This window comes from Megascapheus bottae, chromosome 6 (assembly GCF_031878675.1).
Source record: "Megascapheus bottae isolate mThoBot1 chromosome 6, mThoBot2.hap1, whole genome shotgun sequence".
NCBI lineage: Eukaryota > Metazoa > Chordata > Mammalia > Rodentia > Geomyidae > Megascapheus > Megascapheus bottae.
Window position 1 is genome coordinate 7,411,904 of NC_143514.1, and position 25,881 is coordinate 7,437,784.

Here is a 25,881-nt window from a genome sequence, read left to right on the forward strand (position 1 = left end):
TCAAATCTTGTGCCTAACTCCATGCATGTTCTTTTATTGAATTAAACAAATGAATAATAATAGCTGTCAGTGCCAAGTTCTGTGTTAAGTGACTTATTTATACTTAATTTCTCACTTTAGAATGCTTGTAATGGTCTTAGTTTTACAAATGTGGAATGTGAAGTGTGAGACCAAGAGCTGGTAAAAGATACTAGAATGGGTGGTAGATAAGAATAGTTAGAAATAGGTTTGGAGGTGTGGTAGTCCTTAACTTTACTCTCTAGAGATAGAGGTAAGAATACAAATTTGAGGCTACACAATGACTCTGTCTCAAAAATAAATTAATGAATACATAATTAAATCCTGCATTTAGAAATTATAGTCTAAGATCTGAATAAATACTTCGAGTATGTGAAACATTAACATAATATGTGTGTAGTTGTTGAAGTACTGAGGCTTGTTACTATATACCATGTACTGTTGACAGTTGAAAAGCAGGCAGTCAAGGATCTGCAGTCTATAAAACTGGCAGATCTAAGTGCCAGTGATTGTATATAGAGATTCCCTTGAATACTTGTTTGTTAAACACATCATTTGAAATATGATGTAAAAATCAATGTTTTTTTTTTTTGCCAGTGGTGGGCTTGAGCTCAGGGTCTGAGCACTGTCCTTGGATTTTCTCAAGGCTAGAGCTCTACCACTTGAGCCTCAGCACCACTTCTGGCTTTTTTTCTATACATGTGGTACTGAGGAATCAAACCCAGGTCTTCGTGCATGCTAGGCAAGCACTCTACCACTAGGCCAAACTCCCGGCCCAAAAATCAATGTTAATAAATTCTTTAATTAAAAAAAAAACCTGGCAAAGGCAGGATAAGCAGATCAAACAGAACCTGCCTGGCAAGGAAGTGGGGGAGGGGCTGCCACAAAATGAGGATGTAAAAAGGATAGGATAGGGAAGTAAGGATGGACATTAAATCTTAGGCAATGGTACCTTACAGTAAACAGAAGACCCACCTGTCTGAATAATCAGGTGTCTTCAAGGACACCAGTTCTCCATAACTAAACGGAAGACCAAATATCTAACCAGTGGATGGTGCAAGACCACTGAGATGTGTTAAAGTGCAGTATTCTGGTAGCATGTGTATGCCATGTGCTTTTTTTTTGGTCAGTCTTGGGGCTTGAACTCAGGGCCTGAGCACTGTCTTTGGGCTTTCCTCAAGGCTAGAGCTCTACCACTGGAGCCACAGCACCACTTCCAGCTTTTTTCTATGTATGTGGTACTGAGGAATCGAACCCAGGTCTTTGTGCATGCTGCACTCTACCACTAGGCCAAGAATGGCCCTGCCATGTGCTCTTTCTCACCACATTTCCTTTTTTTTTTTTTTTTTTTTTTGGTCTGTCATGGCATTTGAACTCTGGACCTAGGCGCTGTTCTGAGCTCTTCAGCTGAAGGCTACCACCCTACCCCTTGAGCCATAGAGCCACTTCCTCACCATATTTCTTCTTCTTTTTTTTTTGACTAGTCCTGGGCATTGAACTTGGTGCCTGAGCACTGTCTTAGGCTTTTTCAAGGCTAGAGCTGTACCACTGGAGCCACAGCATCACTTCTGGCTTTTTTCTATATATATGGTACTAAGGAATCGAACCTGGGTCTTTGTGCATGCTAGGCAAGCACTCTACAACTAAGCCAAACTCCCTCCCCTACCATATTTCTTTTCTAATAAACTTCCCTATTAGAAGATAAGATTATTAGAATAATAAAGGATCAGACGAAAAATACATGATTTAAGCTAACTCTACTCACTACTCTCTTTAGTTTATCAGTAGGAATATCTACAATAAAATAATGGTAATTTTGTGGCTGCTGGTGGCTCATGCCTGTAATCCTAGTTGCTCAGGAGGCTGAGATTTGAGTATCATGGTTCCAAGCCAATCTGGGCTGGGCAGAGAAGTCCCTGTGAAACTCTTATCTCCAATTAACTACTTAAAAACCAGAAGTGGCACTGTGGCTGAAAGTGGTAGAGCACTATCCTTGAACACAAAATGGCTCAGGGATAGTGCCCAGGCCCTGAATTCAAGCCCCATGACTGACTGCCCCCTCCAAAAGTAATTTTTATTAAGAGTTAACTTTTTAAAAGATCAAGTTAAATGATTTTATTTTTAGTTCTGTGTGTGTGCGTGTGTGTGTGTGTGTGTGTGTGTATGTATGTGTGTATGTGTGTGTGTGTGAGTGGGAGTGTGAGTGTGAGTGAGTGAGTGTGTATGATTCTGGGGTTTGGACTTGACTTTTCACCTGCAGGTGCAAGATGTGTACTTACAGAGCCATACTTCCAGTCCCCCGCCCCACTCCCTTTTTTTTTTTGCCAGTCCTGGCGCTTGAACTCAGGGCCTGTGCACTGTCCCTGGACACTTTTTGCTCAAGTATAGTGCTCTGCCAATGGAGCCACAGTCCCACTTTCAGCTTTTTCTGTGTATGTGGTACCAAGGAATTGAACCCAGGGCTTGTGTATGGTAGGTGAGCACTCTATCACTAGGCTACACTCCTGGTCCACTGGGAGCCTTTTTCCCCCCTCCCACTGGTTGTTGTTGTTGTTGTTCTTCTTCTTTTTTTTTTTTTGGTCAGTCCTGGGCCTTGAACTCAGGTCCTGGGTACTGTCCTTGGGCTTTCTCAAGACTTGAGCTCTACCATTTGAGCCACAGCACCACTTGGGGCTTTTTCTGTGTATGTGGTACCGAGGAATTGAACCCAGGGCTTTGTGCATGCTAGGCAACCACTCTACCACTAGGCCAAACTCCTGGCCAAGTCCTATAACATTTTTGTGAGTTATTTGAAATCATACTAAAGATACCATTGTATGAATACAAGTAAAAAGACTGATTTTTTTTTTTTTTTTGTCGGTTGTAGGGCCAAACTCCTGGCCAAGTCCTATAACATTTTTGTGAGTTATTTGAAATCATACTAAAGATACCATTGTATGGATAAAAGTAAAAAGACTGATTTTTTTTTTTTTTTTTTTTTTTGTCGGTTGTAGGGCTTGAACTCTGGGCGTGGGCATTGCCCCTGAGCTCCTGGCCCTAATATCCTTTAAATATACTACAGCATGGAAAACTAGTGCATTGATTTAAAAAAACAAAAAACCCTCTTCAACTTATTTTGGGGGTAGATGTTGATTGACCATAAATTGATTTCGTGGCTTCAGGAGAACAAAATAATTTGTGCAGCCCATATGAACTGAAGTGGAAGAAAATTCAGTTGTACGAAATCCTTAAAATGTTTTTGGCTGTAGTTTGGTATTCAGAAGTGCTAGAGAACTTTGGCAGAAAATCAGAGCCATAGAGTGAATCCAAAGTAGGACAGCAAAGTAATTATTCTGCTTTTTGGTGAAGAAAGTTTTCTTTAAATGATGGTATCCCTTGGTGCTTGACCAGAAGTACTTTATGAGGACATCATTTGGATGCAAGGCTGTGTCAAAGTAATTATAAAAACAAGAATTGAATATTAAATAGTGACTTCTAAAAGTCACCTCTAAAAGTCCTGTGACTTTTTTTTTTTTTTTTTTTTGATTAGTCCTGGCCTTGAGCTCAGGGCCTGAGCGCTGTCCTTGGACTTTCTCAAGGCTAGAGCTCTACCACTTGAGCCTCAGCACCACTTTCGGCTTTTTTCTATGTATGTGGTACTGAGGAATCAAACCCAGGTCTTCGTGCATGTTAGGCAAGCACTCTACCACTAGGCCAAACTCCTGGCCAAGTCCTATAGCATTTTTGTGAGTTATTTGAAATCATACTAAAGATACCATTGTATGAATAAAAGTGAAAAGACTGATTTTTTTTTTTTTTTTTTTTTTTTTTTGTCAGTTGTAGGGCTTGAACTCTGGGCGTGGGCATTGTCCCTGAGCTTTTCAACTGAGGGCTACTGCCCTACCCCTGGAGCCACATCCACTTGCAGTTTTCTAGTGATTAATTTGAGATAAGAGTCTCACATTCTTTAGTGCCAGGCTGTCTTTGAACTGAGATCTTCTGATCTCAGCCTCCTGAGTAGCTAGGATTGCAGGTGTGAGCTACCGAACTTGGCTTTGCCATGTCTTCTTGAATGAACAGCTGGAGAAGAGGATATAGCATGAGGAGAACATTATGTGAAAAGTGTGACTATTGAGATTAGGGAAAGGTTGGGAAGAGGTAAACATTGAAGTTCCCAATTCATTACTCATCGCAGCTCCTCCTCTAGAGTAATCAACTATAAAATGCACTGCTTGCTTTGGACATTTTTCTTTGCTTTCACTTTACAATATAAATATAGTTCTGCTGAACTGACATATCTACTAGCTCATCTCCTCCCTTATCCAGCCTATCATTCTTTTTTTTTTTTTTTTTTTTGCCAGTCCTGGGCTTGAGCTCAGGGCCTGAGCAATGTCCTTGGACTTTCTCAAGGCTAGAGCTCTACCACTTGAGCCTCAGCACCACTTCCAGCTTTTTGCTATGCATGTGGTACCAAGGAATCGAACCCGGGTCTTTGTGCATGCTAGGCAAGCACTCTACCACTAGGCCAAACTCCTGCCCCAAGCCTATCATTCTTTTGTTTACAAATCTGTTTTGGTACCTCATGCAAGTGCAATTATACAGTATTTGTCTTTTTGTGACTACTTCTTTATCTTTTTTTTTTTGTCATTCTTGGGACTTGAACTCAGGGCCTGGGCAATGTAGCTGAGCATCTATCTTTCTTTTTTTTTTTTTTTTTTTTGCCAGTCCTGGGCTTGAGCTCAGGGCCTAAGCCCAGTTCTTGGACTTTCTCAAGGTTAGTGCTCTAGCACTTGAGCCTCAGCACCACTTCTGGCTTTTTTTTTTTTTTTTGCCAGTCCTGGGCTTGAGCTCAGGGCCTGAGCACTGTCCTTGGACTTTCTCAAGGCTAGAGCTCTACCACTTGAGCCTCAGCACCACTTCCGGCTTTTTTCTATGTATGTGGTACCAAGGAATCGAACCCGGGTCTTCATGCATGCTAGGCAGGCACTTTAACCACTAGGCCAAACTCACGGCCCTTTTTTTTTTTTTTTTTTTTTTCCTATGTATGTGATAACAAGGAATCGAACCCAGGTCTTCATGCATGCCAGGCAAGCACTCTAACACTAGACAAAACTCCCAATCCAGCATCTTTTGCTTAAGGTTAGCACTCTTCCATTTGAGCCACAGCACCACTTCTGACTTTTTTTCATTTATATCATGCTGAGGAATCAGACCCAGGCCTTCATGCATGCTAGGCAAGCACTGTACTGCTAAGCCACATTCCCAGCCCTGTGACTAACTTCACTAGTATCTTCAACATTTAGCCTGTGTCAGAATAGCCTTCTTTTTTTTTTTTTTTTTTTTGCTAGTCCTGGGGCTTGAACTCAGGGCCTGAGCATTGTCCTTGGGCTTTTTCAAGGCCAAAATTCTACCACTTGAGCCACATACATAGAAAAAGCACAACTTCCTTCCTTTTCTGTGTATGTGGTCCTGAGGAATTGAGCCTGAGCCTTTGTGCATTGCTAGGCAAGCACTTAGCCCAACTCCCGGTCCCAGTTCCCTTTTTAAGGACAAATAGCATTCAGTTGTGTATACATACTGCATTTTGTTTATGGACCCATCAAATATTGTGCAGACTGCTTTCACTTTTTGCTATTGTAATACTGCTCTCAACATGGGTATACTAGAAGAATCTTCTGAAATTTCATACTGATAAAAGATAGCACATGTTAGAGCTGGGAGTTTGGTCTAATGGTAGAGTGCTCACCTAGCATGTATGATGACCTGGGTTCAATTCCTTGGTACTGCATACATAGAAAAAGCCAGAAATGGTACTGTGGCTCTAGTGGTGGAGCTCCAGCCTTGAGAAAGCCCAAAGGCAGTGCTCAGGCCCTTAGTTCAAGCCCCAGGACTAGAAGAAAAACAATGCATATGTTAAACCAAAGCTCTTGATATCAAGGTATAGGACACAAAAGCTATTACAGATATTAGCCTGAGAAAGGATCAAGTCCCAGAGCAAGTTTCTGAAACTACCCACAGCAAGGCCAGATGGCACAAAAAAAGTCCACTGGACCTGGAACTAGGTGTATTTTTGTAACAATGCTTTGAGGAGGGAAAGCATAAGTTGTTTATCTTAGTCCTATACTGGATGTAGATAGGGGCAAGATAGCAAAAGGAGCGAAGAAAAGCAGTATGGGAGGGCAAGAGCTGAGAAGTGTTACTTCCCAGATTGTTTAGGGTTAAAAGCATTTAGGAATATGAGAGCCTATGATTTCTTTTCTTTCCTTTTTTTTTTTTTGGTGGTCATGGGGCTTAGACTTGGCCTGGGAGTTGTTCCTGAGCTCTTTAGCTCAAGGTTACCGCCATATCCTTGAGCCAAGCCCTGTTTCCTGTTTTCTAGGGGGTTATTGGAGATAATTTGTGCCTGGGCTGGCTTTGAACCTTGATCCTCAGATTTCAGCCTCCTGAGTAGCTAGGATTACAGGAGTGAGCAGCTGTGCCCAGCCAAGCCTGTAGATTTTAACTGGTGCAGCTAACTGCACCATAACTTCCTTTGTTAAGAAATTTAGGATATTTCAGAACTTACTGGTAAGATGCTTGCTAAAGGATAAATTGTATACGTGTGTGTGTGTGTTGGAGTGCTGGAAATCAAAAGTATGTATGCTAGGCAAGCACTCAGAGTGAGTTACATCCCAGCCCAACAAATATGTATTTTTTCCCTCCAAATTAATAACTAGTCCAACTCTCTGGGTAAGAATTTTAGGTGTTGTACTGTGAGTACCGCTACACCTGGGTTTACTGCTGACCTCATAGGTCCAGCTCTCAAATCCCACAAGATTGTCCTCACTTCAGATCTAAGTCTTGGGCCTCTGGTACTTTTGAATGGCCTGACTTGTAAATCAAGTGATCTACCACTACGAGGTTTGATAATATGCTCACAGAACTCAGTGATAACACCTTACTTACTATTACTGGTTGATGCTAAAAGATACTGTAAATGATAATGATGTTTGCAGTTGGGGTGTTCCACTCTCCTGGTACCCACCGTGTAGCAATTTTTTGCCATGATGTGGGCATGATTAAATAAGCAGTTATTTGTGCTGGAATTGTCTCTAGACCCTTCTGAGAAGGCTGGGAGATGAGGCTAAAAGTTCCAGCCCTGTGTTGATCATTTCTCTGGCAACCTACTTCCATCCTCCTGGAGCCAGCTCATAACATCAACTCAGGTGTGGCACATCCTCTCACCCCTGGCGTGGAGGGAATGCCAAGCATTTTAGAATTCTGTGATAAGAACTGGCACAGAGACCAATGTTTCTTACTGTGTCACACTTGCTCTTCCTTTTGTGATGAAAGTAGTGCTATATATGTAACAGTATGGTGACTCACGAAATTCTGTTAAAGGTGTAATCACCCCTATATACAATGTTCATTTATTGGGGTAAGATTTTGCTACATAGCCCAGACTGGTTTCCAGCTCCTGATGTCAAGGAATCCTTTTGCCTCAGTATCTCAAAGCAGCTGGGACTACAGACATGTACCACTATATTCTACAATGTGTATGTGCACGTGTGTGCCAGTCCTGGGGCTTGACTCAGGGCCTGGGCACTGTCCTTGGGCTTTTTCTGTGTATGTGGTACGAAGGAATCAACCCAGAGTTTTGTGCATGGTAGAGAAGCACTCTACCCCTAGGCCACACTCCTGGTCTTTTTTTTTTTTTTGGTCTGAGACTAGGACTTGACATTTTTTACCTGATGCTTTTGTTCATTGGCTGATGCTTACCAGCAGAGTTATGCTCTGGTCCCAAGAAATACTTTTTTTTCTCTGTTGGTTGTGAGGCTTGATCTCAGCTTCCTGAGTAGCTAAGATTACAGAAGTGAGCCTCTGGGACCCTGTTTAAGAAATACTTTTTAAAGACATATTTTTATGAGAAAATTACACCGAATCTTGCATTACAGTCTTGTTTGATTAAAGCACAGATGTTGATAACATTTCTCAGCTTACGTTTGTTAGATTCTCTAATACTGCAATATGCTTACAGCTATTTTTTGGGGAACCACTGAAGATATGTTGAAAATTTATTATCAATAATGAATGACTTGTTGTTGTTGTTGTTGTGCTTGTCCTGGGGCTTGAATTCAGGGCCTGGGTTCTGTCCTTGAGCTTCCTTGGCTCAAGGCTGGCATTCTGTCACTTGAGCCATCGCACTACTTCTGGCCCTTTCTGAGATTTGTTGGAGGTAAGAGTCTCATGAGAGATTTTCCTTCCGAGGCTGGCTTTCAACTATGATCCTCAGATCTTAGCCTCCTGAGTAGCTGATTATAGGCGTACACCTGGCTCAGTACTTCCTGCTTGATCATGCTCCCACATTTTCTCCTTTTCCTTCCTACCCTCAAGTTCCATAGCTAAGTTTTGTATACATAATGAACATTGAATATAATGTTCACTATCTTTCCATTCACAGCCCCTCCCCACCAGCCTTCCCGAACATATTTCTATTTCTTGGTTTGACTAGAATTTATAAAAGGAAATTGGAGGGGCTGAGAGTATGGCCTAGTGGTAGAGTGCTTGCCTAGCATTCAAGAAGCCCTGGGTTCAGTTCCTCGGTACCACATACACAGAAAAAGCTGGTAGTGGCACTATGGCTCAAGTGGCAGAGGACTAGCCTTGAGCAAGAAGTATCCAAGGACAGTGCTGAGGATGTGGGTTCAAGTCCCAGGACTGGCAACAAAAAAAAGAATTTGCTGCTGTATATTGACATCATTATTTATAAGTTAAGCAAAGGAAATTATTGCCAAGAGTTCAGAATATTGAAGCATATTTTATTATGGTTAATTTAATATAAATAACTTCAGAGTATGTAAGACAGACTGCTTACAGTTATTTCCAAGTGAAATGGCAAGGAACGATTAAATCAGAGATTTGTTGTTCATCTAGTTGTTTCAGGCATGTTGTCTTTTTTTTTTTTTTTTTTTTGCGCCAGTCCTGGGCTTGAGCTCAGGGCCTGAGCACTGTCCTTGGACTTTCTCAAGGCTAGAGCTCTACCACTTGAGCCTCAGCACCACTTCCAGCTTTTTTCTATATGTGGAACCGAGGAATCGAACCCGGGTCTTCATGCATGCTAGGCAAGCACTTTAACCACTAGGCCAAACTCCCGGCCCTGTCTTTTTTTTTTTTTTTCAAAAATTGTCAGTATTATATCCGCTTAGCAGCTAGTTAGCAGGAACTTTAATCTGTCTCTTCAAAAACCAAAGGGAACTTTTAATGGTTAGTGAACAGCTGCTTTTCCTAAGATACAACGTATGGAGAAAGCATTTTCATGATGAATGTTTAGAAATACATTCTTCATTATGTGATTTTGGTCGAAAATATCTATGTAAGGAACAAATGTATCTGGGTACATAAAAGTCTTGACAAATAAGTTCTTGTGTCAGAAGCCAAAATTACAAATTTAAAGAGCATAATATGCCCTAGAGGGTAATTGGACAGAGCAGGTTGTCTGTAGACCACATGCTGAGGAAAGCAGAAACAAAACCCCATCACTTTCCTTGTAAATGCTCTGGCAGAGGAGAGTTCTTGTCACCCTGATGGAGTTAGGTATTTGGCTTTCTTACTCCTATATGGCCCAATTTAGGTGAATAATTTAGTTTTGGTGCGTGTGGACCTTCTGATGTGAGTGGATCCATTTTTTTTTTTTTGTCCTTGTTCAGTTGACTCCTTTAAGTTTTATTTAACAGTTGTTTTAGTTTTCTCCAGAGAAACGATCAAGGGGATACATATGCATATTTTATGGAGGTTTGTTTTGTCTCCTCCCCCCCTTTTTTTTTTTGGTCAGTTGTGGGGCTTTGATTCTGGGCCTAGGTGTTGTCTCTGAACTCTTAAGCTCAAGGCTACTGCCCTACACCTTGCAACAGCACCATTTTGTTTCCTGGTGATTATTGGGAGATAGGAGCTTCACTGACTTTAGTGCCAGGGCTGGCTTTGAACCGTGATCCTCAGATCTCAGCCTCCTGAGTAGGATTACAGGCGTGAGCCATTATGTCTGGCTTGTTTTGCTTCTTAATTGCTTTATTAACTTTACCTCTCTTCATGCACATGAGTAAAACTGTTGATAGAAATCTAGACTGGGTATGAAAACAATCTAATTAAAAGCTGACAACATAAGCCCTACCCAACATGTGAGAGAAGATAGGTTCATGGTAGGAGGGTCAGTAAGGCAGCTCAGGAAAATAAGGGAAAGAAATACATTCTTAATTTCATGGGAGGTGGTGGCAGAATACCTCCCTTCCCATGGGCCTGGTGATTGGGGAGCTTCTTCCTCAGTACACAGCTCCTCTACTGCACCTGCCTATATTTTCTCTCAGTGCCTCTTGTATCCTCCGGGATCATGCCACATCTTCATCTCCACCCATCACATTATACTTTCAACTTGGGTGTGACCTGTCAAAAATTCAAGGCAAGTTTGTGAACTTGATGACCCTGTTCTTTTTTCCACGTAGTCTTCAGCTCCTTCCAGAGGGCAACCTCCATTTTTTCATAGGTTGCTCCTTTTCTGTTTTTCCAGGCCAGATTTTACTGTCCTGTTCTCCTTGTGATTCTTTTTTGTTTTTGTTTTTGGTCATGGGACTTGAACTCTGGGCCTGGGCACTATCCCTGAGCTCTTTAGCTCAAGGCTACCGCCCTACCCCATGAACCACAGCACCACTTCCAATTTTCTAGTAATTAATTGGAGATAAGAATGGCTTTGAACTGCAATCCTCAGATATTAGCCTCCTGAGTAGCTTGAGCCACCTTGCCAGGCTCTCCATTTTCTCTCTGCTCATTGGGGAGCTGGTAATGATTACTCTAGAGCGATTTCTCTTAAGGAATTGGCTCATGTGACTGTGGCAATTGACAAGTCTAGAATGTAGGGAGTCCCCAGGAAAAAGCCAGGCAAGGGCAGTCTGCTTGCAGACTTGCCTTCTTGATGGGGGAAGGGCAGGCAGTCTAGGTTCTATGAAAACCTTCAGCAGATTAGATGAGGCCCATTCATAGTTTGGAAAGTATTTTTTTTTTTTTTTAAATAAGGGGTGTGTGCCGGGCGCAGTGGCTCATGCTTGTAATCCTAGCTACTCAGGATACTGAGATCTGAGAATCAAGGTTCAAAGCCATCTGGGGCACAAAAGGACCTGAGACTCATAACCTCTAGAAAACAGAAGTGGGGCTTGGCTTAAGGGTAGGGTGGTAGTCTAGAGCTGAAGAGCTCAGGGACAGTGCCCAGGCAGAATTTAAGCCCCATGACCCACAAAAGAATAAATAAAATAAGGTGTGTATATGTATGTGTGTAAGTGGTATTGGTAAATTGGCTTGGATTTAGGGATTACAATTGGAGCCACACCTCTATTTTACCTTTCTGGTAGTGAACTGGAGATACCAGTCTTATGGATTTTTCTGCCTGAGTGGTTCTGAACTTCTAATCCTCAGATGTCAGCCTTCTGAGTAGCTGGAATTTCAGGTGTGAGCTACCAGCACCTGGTGGTAATCAATTTTAATTGTAATTCACCTGTTTAAATGTTAATCTCATTTAAAAAAAAAAAAAAAAACAGGGCTGGGAGTTTGGCCTAGTGGTAGAGTGCTTGCCTAGCATGCACAAAGACTGGGTTTCGATTCCTTGGTACTAAATACATAGAAAAAAGCCGGAAGTGGTGCTGAGGCTCAAGTGGTAGAGCTCTAGCTTTGAGAAAGTCCAAGGACAGTGCTCAGGCCCTGAGTTCAAGCCCAGGACTGGCAAACAAAACAAAACAAAAACACCTTTTATGGAAGCATTCAGAGGAATGGCTAATGAAATACCGGGCACTGTGGCTCAGACACAGTTCCAGTGGGGTCTGATCCCGCTGTTGACTTGTAAATGTTCAGTATGTCCTGCTTAGTTTGTAAAAATAGCAAAGTAATTTTAAATAAATTTAACTTTTTTCTTTTTTTAAATCTTGACATTGGGATTTGAATGAGGGCGTTGTGATGGTGAGAATGCACTCTATCATTTGAACTGTATCTTTAGCTCTCAAGGAAATTTATTAACCAAAGTTTAACTTGAACTTTTACAGACTGGAAAATGGGGCTGGAAAATCAATGAATCCCTCTCCCTCCTTTCCTCATACTGGGCTTTAAACTCAGGGCTTGTGCTTGTGTTTAGCATTTCCCCTCTATGGTCAGCCTTAAATCTCTATCCTTCTACCATTCTGGCTAGTTTGTTGAGATGGAATCACTAACTTTTTTGTCCTGGCTAGTCTCAAACTGTGATCTCTCAAACTTCTTGATCCCTGCCACTTGAGTAGCCCCCTCCCTCCAGTCAATGATGTCTAAAAATAAATTTCAAAGCTTAAGTCAACAGTGATTTTTTTTTTCCCTGTGTATGTTGTACTGTGGAATTGAACCCAGGGCTTCATGCATCCTAGGCAAGCACTCTATCACTAGGCCACACTCTCAGCCCTCAACAGAAAATTTTTTCATTAAATTCTTTGTGTTCTTATGCAGTCTTTTATTTTCTAGCTATACACCCACTAAAAGTAAACATCACTGTTTAGAACCAACACCTTCAAATTATTGTCATTAAGTGTGTTAAAGGCAAAATTACAACAAATTAGTGATAGATCTAATGGACCTGTTATTTATGATTTGTGAACCAAGGGAGCCTCTTTTACAGAAGAGAAGGAAAGCTCTCATTGGGCACTAGCAGAACAGTGGTTATATAAGATGGGAAATAGAATAGTAGAAAACATACTGACTGGTTAATACCCGGTTACTTTAGTGTACTGTTTAGTAAGGGTGGATGCAGATGGACTTCTTTATTACAGACTCAAGCAAGAATCTCTTGTTTTTCAGGATAAACTTCTGGGATCTGTTCCTTAAGGTTGATTATATGTCATTTAGCATGAAATGAAGCACATTTAATTTATTGCTAAAAGATTATCAATAATTTAACAACTGTAAAATATTTTTTCCTTACATTAAAGTAACATTTAATTTTATTTCTCTTTTTAAAATTTCTCCCGTGACTTTCAAAAATATGTAACTTAAATAGTATGCAATTTGATTTACAAATAGAGAGTTTTTTTCTGATTTTTTTTTTTTTTTTTTTTTTGCCAGTCCTGGGCTCAGCGTCTGAGCACTATCCTTGGACTTTCTCAAGGCTAGAGCTCTACCACTTGAGCCTCAGCACCATTTCTGGCTGTTTTTTTCTATGTATGTGGTACTGAGGAACTGAACTTGGGTCTTCATGCATGCTAGGCAAGCACTCTACCACTAGGCCAAACTCCCGGCCTGTCCCTGAGCTCTTCAGTTCAAGGCTACCATCCTACCCCTGGGCCTGGGCACTGTCCCTGAGCTCTTCAGCTCAAGGCTGCCACCTTACCCTTGAGCCAAAACCCATTTTCTAGAGGTTAATTGGAGATAAGAGTCTCAGGTCCTTTTGTGCCCCAGCTGGCTTTGAACCTTGATCCTCAGATCTTAGCCTTTTGAGTAGCTAGGATTATAGGCGTGAGCCACCCGCCTGGTTTTCCTGGAGATTATTCTTAAAGGGATTGGTAGTCTCTGGCAATAGGTGGAAGGGAATATATATGTAAAATAATACAGCATATATAATATATAATACATTATTATATAGTATACATTATATATGTGTGTATGTATGTATATATATAATATTTGCCAGTTCTGGAGCTTGAACTGAGGGCCTGAGCACTGTCCTTGGGCTTCCTCAAGGCCAGAGCTCTATCATTTGAACCACAGCACCACTTCTGGCTTTTTCTATGTATGTGGTACTCAGGAATCAAACCCTAGTCTTTGTGCATACTAGGCTAACACTCTGCCCCTAGGCCAAACTGCTGCCCCACCCTCTCTATATATTTTAGTTTTTGGTTTTTTTTTTTTACAATTTATTAATGTAATGTCTGTCGAAAGGAAACTCGACGCAGTTCAGGAGAAGAGGGTTTATTGCGTGAGGAAAGAGCAGAGTCCTGCCACCAAAGATGGAGTCGGGGGAGCAAGAGGATTTGGGGCGGGAAGTGAGTCATTATATAGGGGGAGGGGCATAGACACAGCGGAAACGGATATGATCTCAGAGGATGGGGAAATGCCTCAGTGGGGGACCTCCCACTGCCCCCAGGCATGCCAGTTGCCAGGGTTACAGGTGCTGGGCGGGGATTTCCAGGGTGCAGTGGGAGAGAGCCAAGGGAAGAAGTCATTTCTTCCAGTCGGACCTAACAATTAACATTGATTTTTACATCATATTTCAAATGACATGTTTAATCAAGAAGGGAATCTCTATATACAATCACTGACACTTAGATTTTAGAACATAATTAAAATTAGGTTGAGAGTTTGTATGTCATAGATACATATTAATCTATGTAATAAAACATTGTCTATAGAGTCATAAATTTTTATGTTTATTTAGTTGTGTTTATATTTCCAATATCATGTCTATAGCATTGGGTAAGCAAATATTGAGTCCTTACTCTTGTACTGTTTGGATCTAATAGCCACATATTAAGGAATACCATGCACCTTTTGTTCCTTTGGTCTTGACTTGTCTCACTCCACATGATTCGCTCTAAGATTCATTCACTTCCCTGTGAATGCCATTATTTTACCTTGTCTGTTGGCTATGGAGAATTCCATTGTGTATCGGACCACATTTTTTGTATTCATTCATCTGCAGTAGGGCATCTGAATTGTTCCATCGTTTGGCTTTTGTGAATAGTGCAGAGATGAACATAGCTGAGCAGGTGTCCTATCATATCCTGGGTTATGATGTTCAGGATAGATGCTCAGGAGTGGTATGGCCGGATCATAGGGAAGCTCTATTTTCATTTTTATTTATTTAAAAATTATTTTAATTAATTAATTTTATTTTACTTTTATTTACTTATTTTTTTGGCCAGTCTTGGGGCTTGACTGAGGACACTTTTTGATCAAACTAATGCTCTGCCACTTACTACAGTTCCAGTTCTGGCTTTTTCTATATATGTGATACCAAGGAATCAAACCTGGGTCTTTGTGCATGCTAGGTGAGCACTCTATCACTAGGTTAGGCTCCTGGCCACTTCCAGTTTTCTAGTGGTTAATTGGAGATGAGAGTCTCACAGACTTTAGTTCCCATGGTGATCTCAGCCTCCTCAGCAGGTGAAGCTATTTCTTTTTCTTTTCCCTTTATTGTCTATTTCATGTTGTTACTGTATCTGAATGTGGTACCTGTTATTTTGTATATATGTTTATATATTTTTTGTATATATGTTTAAGTGAGGGAAAAACAAGGTGAATGGGAAGGGGTGGAGGGAGGGAAAGTGGAAGAAAAACATGGGAAAGGGGTACAGTATTCAAGAAATAATACTTGATGAATGTAACTGTAATCCCTTTGTACATCACCCCAACAATTAAAAAAAGGTTTATAGAGTTGAATGAAACACAGTTTAAGCCCTCAATATAGTACAGTAAGTGAATAAGGTAAGTTTATGGAACTTTGGAGACTTACAGAAAGATGATTTATCTCAGTTTTAGAGTTTAGAACCATTTTCTAGAGGACATAATGCTTGAACTGAATCTATAAACAGGATTAGGAGTTAACTCAAAAAAGGCACTAAGGGAGACCTGGGTAAAGGTACTTAAAACATTTCATGTCTTTTGCTTAGGAACCCATTCGTTGGTCTTGAAAGGCTATGTAAATGGGGACCAGGATTTTTCTACTTCATTGCTTGTCTGTTCAGCTGTCAGGAGCTGATTTAAAATATTTATGGCTAATAGAGATTCCCTCCTTGAACACTTACTTGTTAAACTTGTCATTTAAAATATGATGCAAAAATCAACATTAATAAATTCTTTAATAAAAATAAATAAAAATATGGCTATAATGTCAGACTTCTTCAATGCAGTTTTGCTTTTCTTTTTAGGATCAGTTCGACAGCTTAGACAAACACACACAATGGGGAATTGACTTCTTGGAAAGATATGCCAAGTTTGTTAAAGAGAGAATAGAAATTGAACAGAATTATGCAAAACAGTTGAGGTAAGTTGACTAATTTTTCTTCATACAAATGAAATGGCATATTTAAAGAGTTTAAAATTAGATAAATAGTATTCCAGGGATTAAATTTTGTGCTTTTCATCAGAATTATATTGAATTAGGTACCTACTTTGGTTTTAGTCAGATCATCAACTTGTGCTATAAAGAATATTGGTTAGGTCTGGGAGATTGGCCTAGTGGTAGAGTGCTTGCCTAGCATACACAGAAAAACCCTATTTAAATCTTTGTACCACATATATAGAAAAATGCCAGAAGTAGTGCTTTGGCTCAAGTGGTAGAGCTCTAGCTTTGAGAAAGCCCAAGGAAGGTGCTCAGGCCCTGAGTTTAAGCCCCAAGACTTGGGGGGGGGGGGGAATATTGGTCAGGAGGATCAGGAATAGTTTTCAATATGGTAAAGACATTTAGAATCCAGGAGCAAAATGCCACAAAAAATATACCTGGCTATTATTTTTCCTATTTTATTCCCTTTTACTTTTTACTCTGGTAATCTTTCCAAAACACTGAATTTTATTTTTTTCAGAATGTTTAATTTTTCAGTTTGTAAGAGTTGGAAGCTAAAGTTGTACTGAGTGGAGTTTTTAATCTAAATCAGAAATATGTTACTGATGTAGATAAATTGTGTGTGTGTGTGTTAGACATTTTAATTTTAAATGGATGGAAGGAGGCTGAGATCTGAGGATTATGAAGTGAAGTGTGTCCAGGCAGGAAAGTCTGTGAGACACTTATCCCTAGTTAACAAAACTCAGTGGTAGAGCTGTGGCTTCAATGGTAGAGTGCTAGTCTTCAGCAAAAAAGTTCAAGAAAAGCACCTAGACACTGAGTTCAACCCCTAATTCTGGTGAAAAAAAAAATCTGATGGCATTTAGATTTTTATCACTTGGCAAAATCGTCATAGTAAGATCACTATTTGACAAGTAGGTTTGCTGAACTTAGTAAAAATGGTTTTTGAAGTCTGAAAACTGATTCTTGCTGTGCAGGTTAGGTCTTTTCAGATTGCAAGTGACAAAAATTAACATAAGGGTGTGGGGAGAGGGAAATGGGGACAAAAACATGAGAGGGGGTATCAGTATGTGAAAAGTAATGTACCTTAACTGTAACCCCCTATACATGATCGTTTTTTATTAAAGAATTTATTTATTTATTATTGTGATTAATAGAAGGGTTACATTACATTCACCAGATAGAAGGTGCATAACCTCACAAGCATTGATACCCTTTCTCATGATATGGTCCCCATTTCCCTCCCACCCTCCTCCTGCTCATCTTTATTTCCTCCCTTCCCTATCCAATTTCAAATAACTAAGCACATATAAAATATATCAGATAATAAGGTGAAATATTGTAACAATATGAGATAACCAAGGGAATGCAAAAGAGATGAGACATAACAGTACAACAATCAAAAACACAGAACGCTTCACGAATTTGTGTGTCATCCTTGCGCAGGGGCCATGCTAATCTCTGTATTGTTCCAATTTTAGTATATGTGCTGCCGAAGCAAGCACCCCCTGTACATTATCTTAACAGTGAAAAAAAAATCCTAACCTAAACAGATGTTCAAGACTAAAAGGTCCATGTATATTTCTATTTGAGGGAGAAATTAATTTGCTCCATCTTCTTTTTTTTTTTTTTTATTTTGGGACTCCATACATAAGTCCTGCCTCCACCCCTCCTTATCCTGGAGAAGAATAACACTTTTCTCTGTTACACCTTTGGAGAGGAGGAGAAGGGAAAGATGAGTGGAGAAGGGAGGGAATGGAAGGAAGAGAGAGTAAAGGTTGTACCACCTTGTCTCCAGAAATCTAGCAGACATTTTTTGTCATATGAACTCTGGTTGAGTATGCTTATTTTGAACAGTTCAGTGAGACAGTAATATTGTATTGATTTAATTGCTAAAAGGAGGATGTTTAGGCCAAAATAAATTTTAAGTAGTGATCCTAGAAGGAAGGGGAGCTGTCTGATGAGTTAGCAGCCTGTATCCAATATAGTAGTCCTTGCAACCAATTTGCTAAATGGAATAAACCTAATATAATTACTTATAATACTTTGATATTATTTATTTTATTTTTGCCAGTCCTGGGGCTTGAACTTAGGGTCTGGGTATACTCTTTTAGCTTTCTCAAGTCTAGAGCTCTGCCACTTGAGCCACAGCACTAATTCCAGCTTTTTTTCTGCGCATGTGGTACCAAGGAATTGAACCCAGGGCTTCGTGCATGCTAGGCAAGCACTCTACCACTTTGCCACAAGGCCAGCCCTATAATACTACTTTAAGATGTTTATTGAACTATTGACAGGCTAATTTCCAGATCCATTTGACTCTGGCTTTCTAGTCTGCCTTCTTCCCTCCCCTCATCTCTTGTTCCCACCTCCCCCTCAATAGAGTCTCTTTAATAGGAGAATTCATCTAATAAAATGGCAAACTTGTTTGCCTCTGTCTCTTGTTACTGGTAATTTGCCACATGATGTTTTCACTTACTTGCAAAGAAAAAAAAGAACTTGAAAACTTTTACTGAAGAAAGAGTGACAAGAACTAACCATTAAATGAAAAATAAAATTTGTAATGAGAAAGTAGGTTTTGTTATGTGTGCTATAGTTAAGTAATTTGTATCTTTCCAGGAATGCTGTATACTTAAGGAATTTGGCATATTTCCATCCTAACTGGCTCTCACTAGCTGTGATTTCAACAGGATGCGGATTACTGGATGATGTTGAAATATTTGAGTAATAAAGTAGGAAGGAAGCATGTTTAATTTGAAATTGTCTACTGCCTTTTTTCTCTCTGTATTTAAACTTGCTGCTTTGGAGGAATATGTAGTAAATTATTGAATTAGCAGGTGCTGTTTATAGTATGTTTTGTTCAAAAGGAAGAGGTTTTCCCTGTTTATTTCCTCTTCAATAGTGGGATTTATTTTTTAGTTAACACCCTCTAGTTTTGATCATGCAGTGGCTAATTTCATATACAGGAACAAGAAAGAGTATGCTGCAGTGAGGCACATTTTCCTGCCAATATAGCAATTATGTTCAGATGTTAAGTATTTGTTGTGCTTTATAGCCCAGGTTGGACTCAAAGTTGGTTCTTCTGATTCAGCCTCTTGAGTCCTGAGATTCTACCTGTCTATGTTTTAGATATATTGTAAGTCTGAAGTAATGTTGGGGATGTGGAGTTGTGGCTCAAGTGGTAGAGCACTAGCTTTTGAGCAAAAGTGCTCAGAACAGTTCCCAGGCCCCCAGTTCAAGCCCCAGAAACACACAATATTTTTTGTTGTTGTTTCAGTGCCACGTTTTGAGCTCAAAACCTCACTTAGCCAGGTGCTCTCCCACTTGAGCCACACTTCCAGGAACTTGGCTGAAATTTATATTATGTACTTTTTAGTTTTATGTATAATTGTATATTTTTATAAAGATAAGTTTAGAAAGGGCTGACCGTTTAGAAGTCTTCCTTTTTGAGTTTTTTGTTGTTGTTGTTGTTGTTAGTGAAGGTGAAAGAAAAGCTTTTTAAGAAGCCCTGCTTATTTTCATTTTTCTCAACAAATTAGGAATATTTACAGCATTTTAAAGTCTTATTTAGAAAGTTTTTGTTTGTTTGTTTTTCTCCAGTCCTGAAGACTGAACTCAGGGCCTAGGCTCTGTCCCTGGGCTTCTTTTGCTCAAGGTTGATACTCTACCACTTTAGTCACAATACCACTTCTGGCCTTTCTGTTTATGTGATACTGAGGAATCAAACCAAGGGTTTCATGCATGCTAGGCAAGCATTCTACTATTCAGCCACATTCCCAGCCTCTCTTTTTTTTGTTGTTGTTATGAATATTTACTTTAGTTTTTTTCCATAACCTGTTATAAATTTGAGTTACGTATTATTTTAGTTCCCTCTTTACTATTCTCCTAAATTTTGGCTGTTTTCTCCTGATGACTCATCAGAGAAGAGGAAACAGCATTAGAGAACTTCCTTAATCTTGGGTCACTAATATTCAATTGTGAATTGGGATTCATGTTCATAAAGTTATCATAGGTACATTTAGCTTCCTCCTCCCTTACAGTTTTTCAATTTACTACTGGACTATTGTGTTGGAGTTTTTAGTTTTTTTTTTTTTTTTTATTGTTTGGCTTGTTTAAGATAAGGCCTTAATCAGGCTAGCCTGGAACTTTCCATGTAGCCTAGGTTGGTTCTGAATTCAAATTGCTGGTTGAGCATGCATCACCTCCCTTGGGATTTTTTTTTTTAGGGGGGGGGGGGGTCAGTTGTGAGGCTTGAACTCGGCCTGGGCACTATCCCTAAGCTCTTCAGCTCAAGGCTACTGCTCTACCCCTTCAGCCACAGACCCAAGTCTTGTTTTCTAGTGATTAATTGGAGATAAGAGTTTCATTTTAGTGCCAGGGCTGGCTTTGAAACAAGATCCTCAGATCTCAGCCTGCTGAGTAACTAGGATTACAAGCGTGAGCCACTGCTCCTGGCTTGTTGTGCGCATGTGCACATGCGTGCCTGCATGCCAGTGTGTGTGCCAGTCCTGGGCTTGGGCTCAGGACCTGAGCACTGTTCTTGAACCTTCTCAAGGCTAGAGCTCTACCAATTGAGCCACAGCACCATTCTTGGCTTTTTTCTATGTATGTGGTACCCAGGAATTGAACTTGTGTCTTGGTGCATGCTAGGCAAGCACTCTACCACTAGGCCAACCCCCCCCCCCCCCCCCATTTTTTGAAACTCTTACAACTTGTTATTATACAGGTGTTATATAGAGGGATTGCTGTTTTATAAGTCAGGCAATGAGTATGTTTCTTTTCATCATTGGTTTCTGTTCCTAAAACACTTTCTTTGTGTGCCATGGAACATAATCTCAATTCTATTACATTTACAAGCATGGCTTTCTCTTCCCCTAACTTAATTGTCCACATAATTAACCTAAATGAGCAACAAGCAGTGAGTTGTTATTTTCAGTTTGTATGTGCTGCTGTCTTTAATCTCAGGAGTTTCATGATTGATGTTGTCATTGTATTTCTGCCACCCGCAGAGCACCTGTTCTTTCCTGGGCATCCAGCAGGACATTGGAATGATTAATTCAGTGAACTCTACTGTTTTGCTAAGAAAGTCAGCCTCATTTGCCTTAACAAGAATTGCAAAGCATATTTCTGATATTTCTATTTACTTTTTTTGTGGTACTAGGTTTTGAACTAGCTTTCTAAGCAAGCCATGTTCATAATACAAATGTTTCTTATTGATATATGAAAGTATTCTCTTAAGTGATTTAATAGAATCTAACATGTAAAACACAAAGCTCTTAAAAGATAAATTCAAGCATGCTGTTTTTATTTTTTTAATTAATTTTTTTGGTCAGTTGTGGGGCTTGAACTCTGGGCCTGGTGCTGTCCCTGAGCTCTTCAACTCAAGGCTCCACTCTACCACTTGAGCCGCAGTACCCACTTCTGGTTTTCTGGTGGTTAATTGGAGATGAGAGTCTCACGGAGTTTAGTGCCCTGGCTGGCTTTGAACTGTGATCGTCAGATCTGAGCCTCCTGAGTAGCCAGGATTATAGGTGTGAGCCTATAATCAGCAGGGCCTTGGACATTTCATATTTGCCTCCCCTGTTGCAGATTCTCGTGGTGTTGTGGTGGGGAGGAGGAGAGCGAGGTGAGGCTGCCCGCAGAAGGCGGTGGGCCTCTACTCCAAGATGACCACATTTAGATTCTGAGGCAGGAAGTGGACGGTGCATACGTCACAGCGGCCTTTTTGGTTACCCTTTCCTTCTTTGCTATTAGTCCTCCCCATTAGTCTTCTTCTTTTTGGTATCCACATCACCATCCTCATCATCTTCAGCTGCCCGTTGGCCTGGGGGCTGCCTCTGCCTCCTCATCTTCTTGGCCATCCTCCTCCTCACCATCACCTTCTTCCTCCTCCTCTTCTTTCTCCCCACCTTCTTCATCCACCTCATTATCAGCTTCCAGCTCCCCGTTTTCCTCGTTAGCATTCCTATTGGCAGGGGCATCTCTTCCATCCTCTGTCTCCTCCACCACTTCCTTCCTCTCCTTCAAGTCCTTGGTGGTGATCTCAGAACTGCTGTCCAAGTCGTGTCTGACAGGGCGGGGCCATGCCAGTGATCCGGTGCAGCGAGGGAAAAAAGAAAGCAAGAGTTTAGGAAGGTTGCCAGTCTGCTGTGGTGGAGGAGGGTTGTGGCGAGCTGGACCCAGGAATAATGCAAAGATGGCTTTACAGAGCAGCCAGGCCCATGCTGGTTTTTTTTTTTTTTTTTTTTTTTTTGCCAGTCTTGGGCTTGAGCTCAGGGCCTGAGCACTGTCCTTGGACTTTCTCAAGGCTGGAGCTCTACCACTTGAGCCTCAGCACCACTTCTAGCTTTTTTCTATGTATGTAGTACTGAGGAACTGAACCCGGGTATTCATGCATGCTTGGCAAGCACTCTACCACTAGGCCAAACTCCCGGTCTCCCATGCTGTTTTTTTTTATAGTGAACTTTTTCAGTGAAGAAAATTCCAGGGCCTCATGCAGGTACTCTACCACTGCATTGCATCCTCAACCCCTCTTGGTCAATCTTTTAGATTCACCAAGCAGATTTTTCTTTCAGATCCTCCATCCATCCATCCATCCATCCATTCATCCTTCCTTCCTTCCTTCCTTCCTTCCTTCCTTCCTTCCTTCCTTCCTTCCTTCCTTCCTTCCCCCCCTCCCTCTCTCTGTCTCTCTCTCTGTCTCTCTGTCTGTCTGTCTGTCTGTCTCTGTCTGTCTCTCTCTCTCTGTCTCTCTGTTTCTCTGTCTGTCTGTCTGTCTCTGTCTCTCTTTCTCTTCCTTTTTTTTGGGGGGGGGTGGGGCTTGAACTCTGGGCCTCAGCACTGTCCTTGAGCTCTTTAGTACAAGGCTACCACCCTACCCTTGAGCCACAGCCCCACTTCTGTTTTCAAGAGATTAATTGTAAATAAAAATCTCATGGATTTGTAGTGTGGGGGCTGGCTTTGAACCTTAATCCTCCAGATCTGAGCCTCCTGAGTAGCTAGGATTACAGGCGTGAGCCACCACAAGCAGCACTTTTTCTTTTTGTACCCATTTGAACTGTCTATTAGTAATAAAAGTCAGGTAAACATACTTCTCTCACCATCCTATGCTATAAATATGCAACTCAGGTAGATTTAGGAGCTTCTTTTTGTGTCTGGTGTAAGCATTTTTGCCAGGCAGGTGCTCACTGAGCCACACCTCTATCACTAATGTGTAAGCATTTTTGATGCTGTAATCAAAGTACTCTCGTCTTATTATAAATGTAACATTTTGAAGGAAAATAGTTACCCAGTATAATGAACAAAATTGCTCTAAAAAATACTTAAATATGTTAAAGCAGTCTTTTCCTCCCAGTCTGAATTGAATAGGTAGAATATTATTCAACATGACTGAAATTATTCCTGGCAGTTCCCTAAAAGTTACACGTATTGACTGTGGAGCTGATAGTATGATGCATGGCCCAAGTTACCAGTTTATAGTATGTTCTTGACATGCTGAAGGTAAAGCAAAAGTAGGGACTGGCATATGAAAAATGAGTTTGGAGTTGTGTATGGTTTGCACACCTGTAATTGCAGCTACACAGAAAGTTGAGACAGGAGGATATAGTTTCAGATGTTTGAGAAAAAATATGAGACCTTACCTGAAAAATAAACTAGAAAGGAAAAGGACTAGGGGTGTGTTTCAAGTGGTAGAGTGCTTGCTTTGGAATTCACAGTACTGCAAAATAGAGAGGCAACAGTTTCTATACTTTCATACTTGTTGGAGCTTGTCTGGTTTTATTTTCCTAAGTAATTTGGTCATAACTACTTGAATCTTCTTTTTGGGGGGGAGTAGAGGAGGACCATCTGTTTTCACTGGTAGAGACTTAAAAATTAAGAATAATGGGGACAGGAGTGTGGCCTAGTGTTAAAGTGCTTGCTTAGAATGCACGAACACCCGGGTTCAATTCCTCTGTACCACAAACATAGAAAAAGCCAAAGTGGTGCTGTGGTTCAAGTGGTAGAGCATTAACCTTGAGAAAGCCCAGGGACAGTGCTCCTTGAGTTCAAGCCCCTGGACTGCCCCTAACCCCCAAAAATTGAGAATGAAGCATGTCCCTTTAAAAACATATATGTTGATATATATTGTCAGGTGCTGGTGGTTCATGTCTGTAATCTTAGCTACTTAGGAGGCTGAGATCTGAGGATCATGATTTGAAGCCAGCCTGGGCAGGAAAGTCCCAGTGAGACTCTTATCTCCAATTAACCACTCAAAAACAGGAAGTGGCACTGTGGCTTAAAATGGTAGAGTGCTAGCCTTGAGCTGAAGAGCTCAGGGACAAATGCCCAGGCCCAGAGTTTAAGCTCCATGACCTACCAAAAACCAAAACAACAAAAGGGTACATGTGTGTATGTGTATGTATATACATATACATAGATACATACCTATATATGTGCATGTGTGTGGTGGTTCACACATAATTCTGCTACTCTGGAGGCAGAGATTGAGAGGTATCCTGATTTGAGACCAGTCTGAGCAAAGCGTTAGTGAGACCCCCATCTCAGTAAGCTAGGCATGTTTATGCTTACTTGTGGTCCTGTCTGTGGGGAGGTAGAGGTAGGAAAACCACTGCCGAGAGATGTGGTTTAAGTTATCAAGTTCCTGCCCTAAAGCATAAGGACCTGAGTTGAAACTCCATAATGCCCAAACAGAGCAAATATAAAGCATTTGTCACCGTTTCAGCACACATATCATTTCAGTGATATGAAGTATATTCATATTATTTGCAGTAGTCACCATCATCCATTTCTATAACTCTTCCCCTTGCAAAACTGAAACCTTTACTCACAAAGAAGTCTGTAGCTTCCTGTAAGCCTTGCCAATTGGCATTCTATTCTTTGTCTCTGAATTTGAATACTCTAGCTGCCTCATAAAGTGGAATCATGAGCAATGCTTGTCTTTATGGCTGGTTTATCTTTCTTTAGCAAAATACCCTCAATGATCTATGTTGTAGAATATACCATATTAACATCCATGTTGGCGCAGTCCTTCTTGTTTAAGGATGAGTAATATTTCATTGTTACATATTACATTTTGTTGTGTTACCTTTTTTTTTTTTGGTTAGTCATGGGGCTTGAACGCTGGTCCTGAGAGCTGCCCTTGAAGTCTTCAGTTCAAGTCTAGGTCTCTACCACTTTGAGCCACAGCATCACTTCCAGTTTTCTGCTGGTTAATTGGAGATAAGAGTCTCATGACTTTCATGCACAGGCTAGCTGCGATTCTCAGATCTCAGCCTCCTGAGTAGCTAGGATTATAGGTATGAGCCCCCAGTGCCCATTGATTTGTTTTATCTTTTTATTATTATTATTGTGACTACTACTAAGAACATGGGTATATAGATACCTATTCAAGATTCTGCCTTTAATTTTTATAGTATATACGGAGTAGTAGAATTGAACTAACAAAATAATTCTATTTTTATTTTTTGTTCTAGTTCTGGGGTTTGAACTCAGGGCCTCATCCTCTTACCCTCTTGTGTCTTCCTTTGTACTTTACAGATTGAGTTGAGAGAGCCCTGATCCTCCTGATAGCAGGGTTTTTATACAAAGTCAGGTCTTGGGGGTTTCCAGCTGAGTTACTACATGATTGGTTAACATTTAAGCTTATCAAATAACCATCTTATTGACTCTGGGGCAAGTTTAAACAATAAAGGAGTGGGTTCTGGTGTTTGTCACCTTGTGACTAGTTGTTGGTAAGTTTCAGGAAAAATATTATTAAAATAGAGTCTGAATTCAAAATGGCTTCACTGTAGTTAGGGCTCTACATATGCAGCTCTGAATGCTTCAGCCTGGTGCTTAAAACAGCTCACTCC

General features: G+C 40.6%; 1 protein-coding gene and 1 non-coding gene across 5 annotated transcripts in view; one reads left to right on the top strand and one right to left on the bottom strand.

The window, feature by feature from the left end:
• Fnbp1l (formin binding protein 1 like) overlaps nucleotides 1–25,881 on the top strand; it is a 90,722-nt gene that overhangs the window by 11,421 nt on the left and 53,420 nt on the right. For all 4 annotated transcript variants that reach the window (XM_090334214.1, XM_090334215.1, XM_090334216.1 and 1 more), the window contains exon 2: nucleotides 15,900–16,015. In XM_090334214.1, the coding sequence (XP_090190340.1) occupies nucleotides 15,900–16,015 (116 nt within the window). The remainder of the gene's footprint in view (nucleotides 1–15,899; nucleotides 16,016–25,881) is intronic.
• On the bottom strand, nucleotides 17,435–17,538 carry LOC150061331 (U6 spliceosomal RNA). The gene has a single exon (XR_016536085.1). It is a non-coding gene; the product is annotated as a U6 spliceosomal RNA (small nuclear RNA).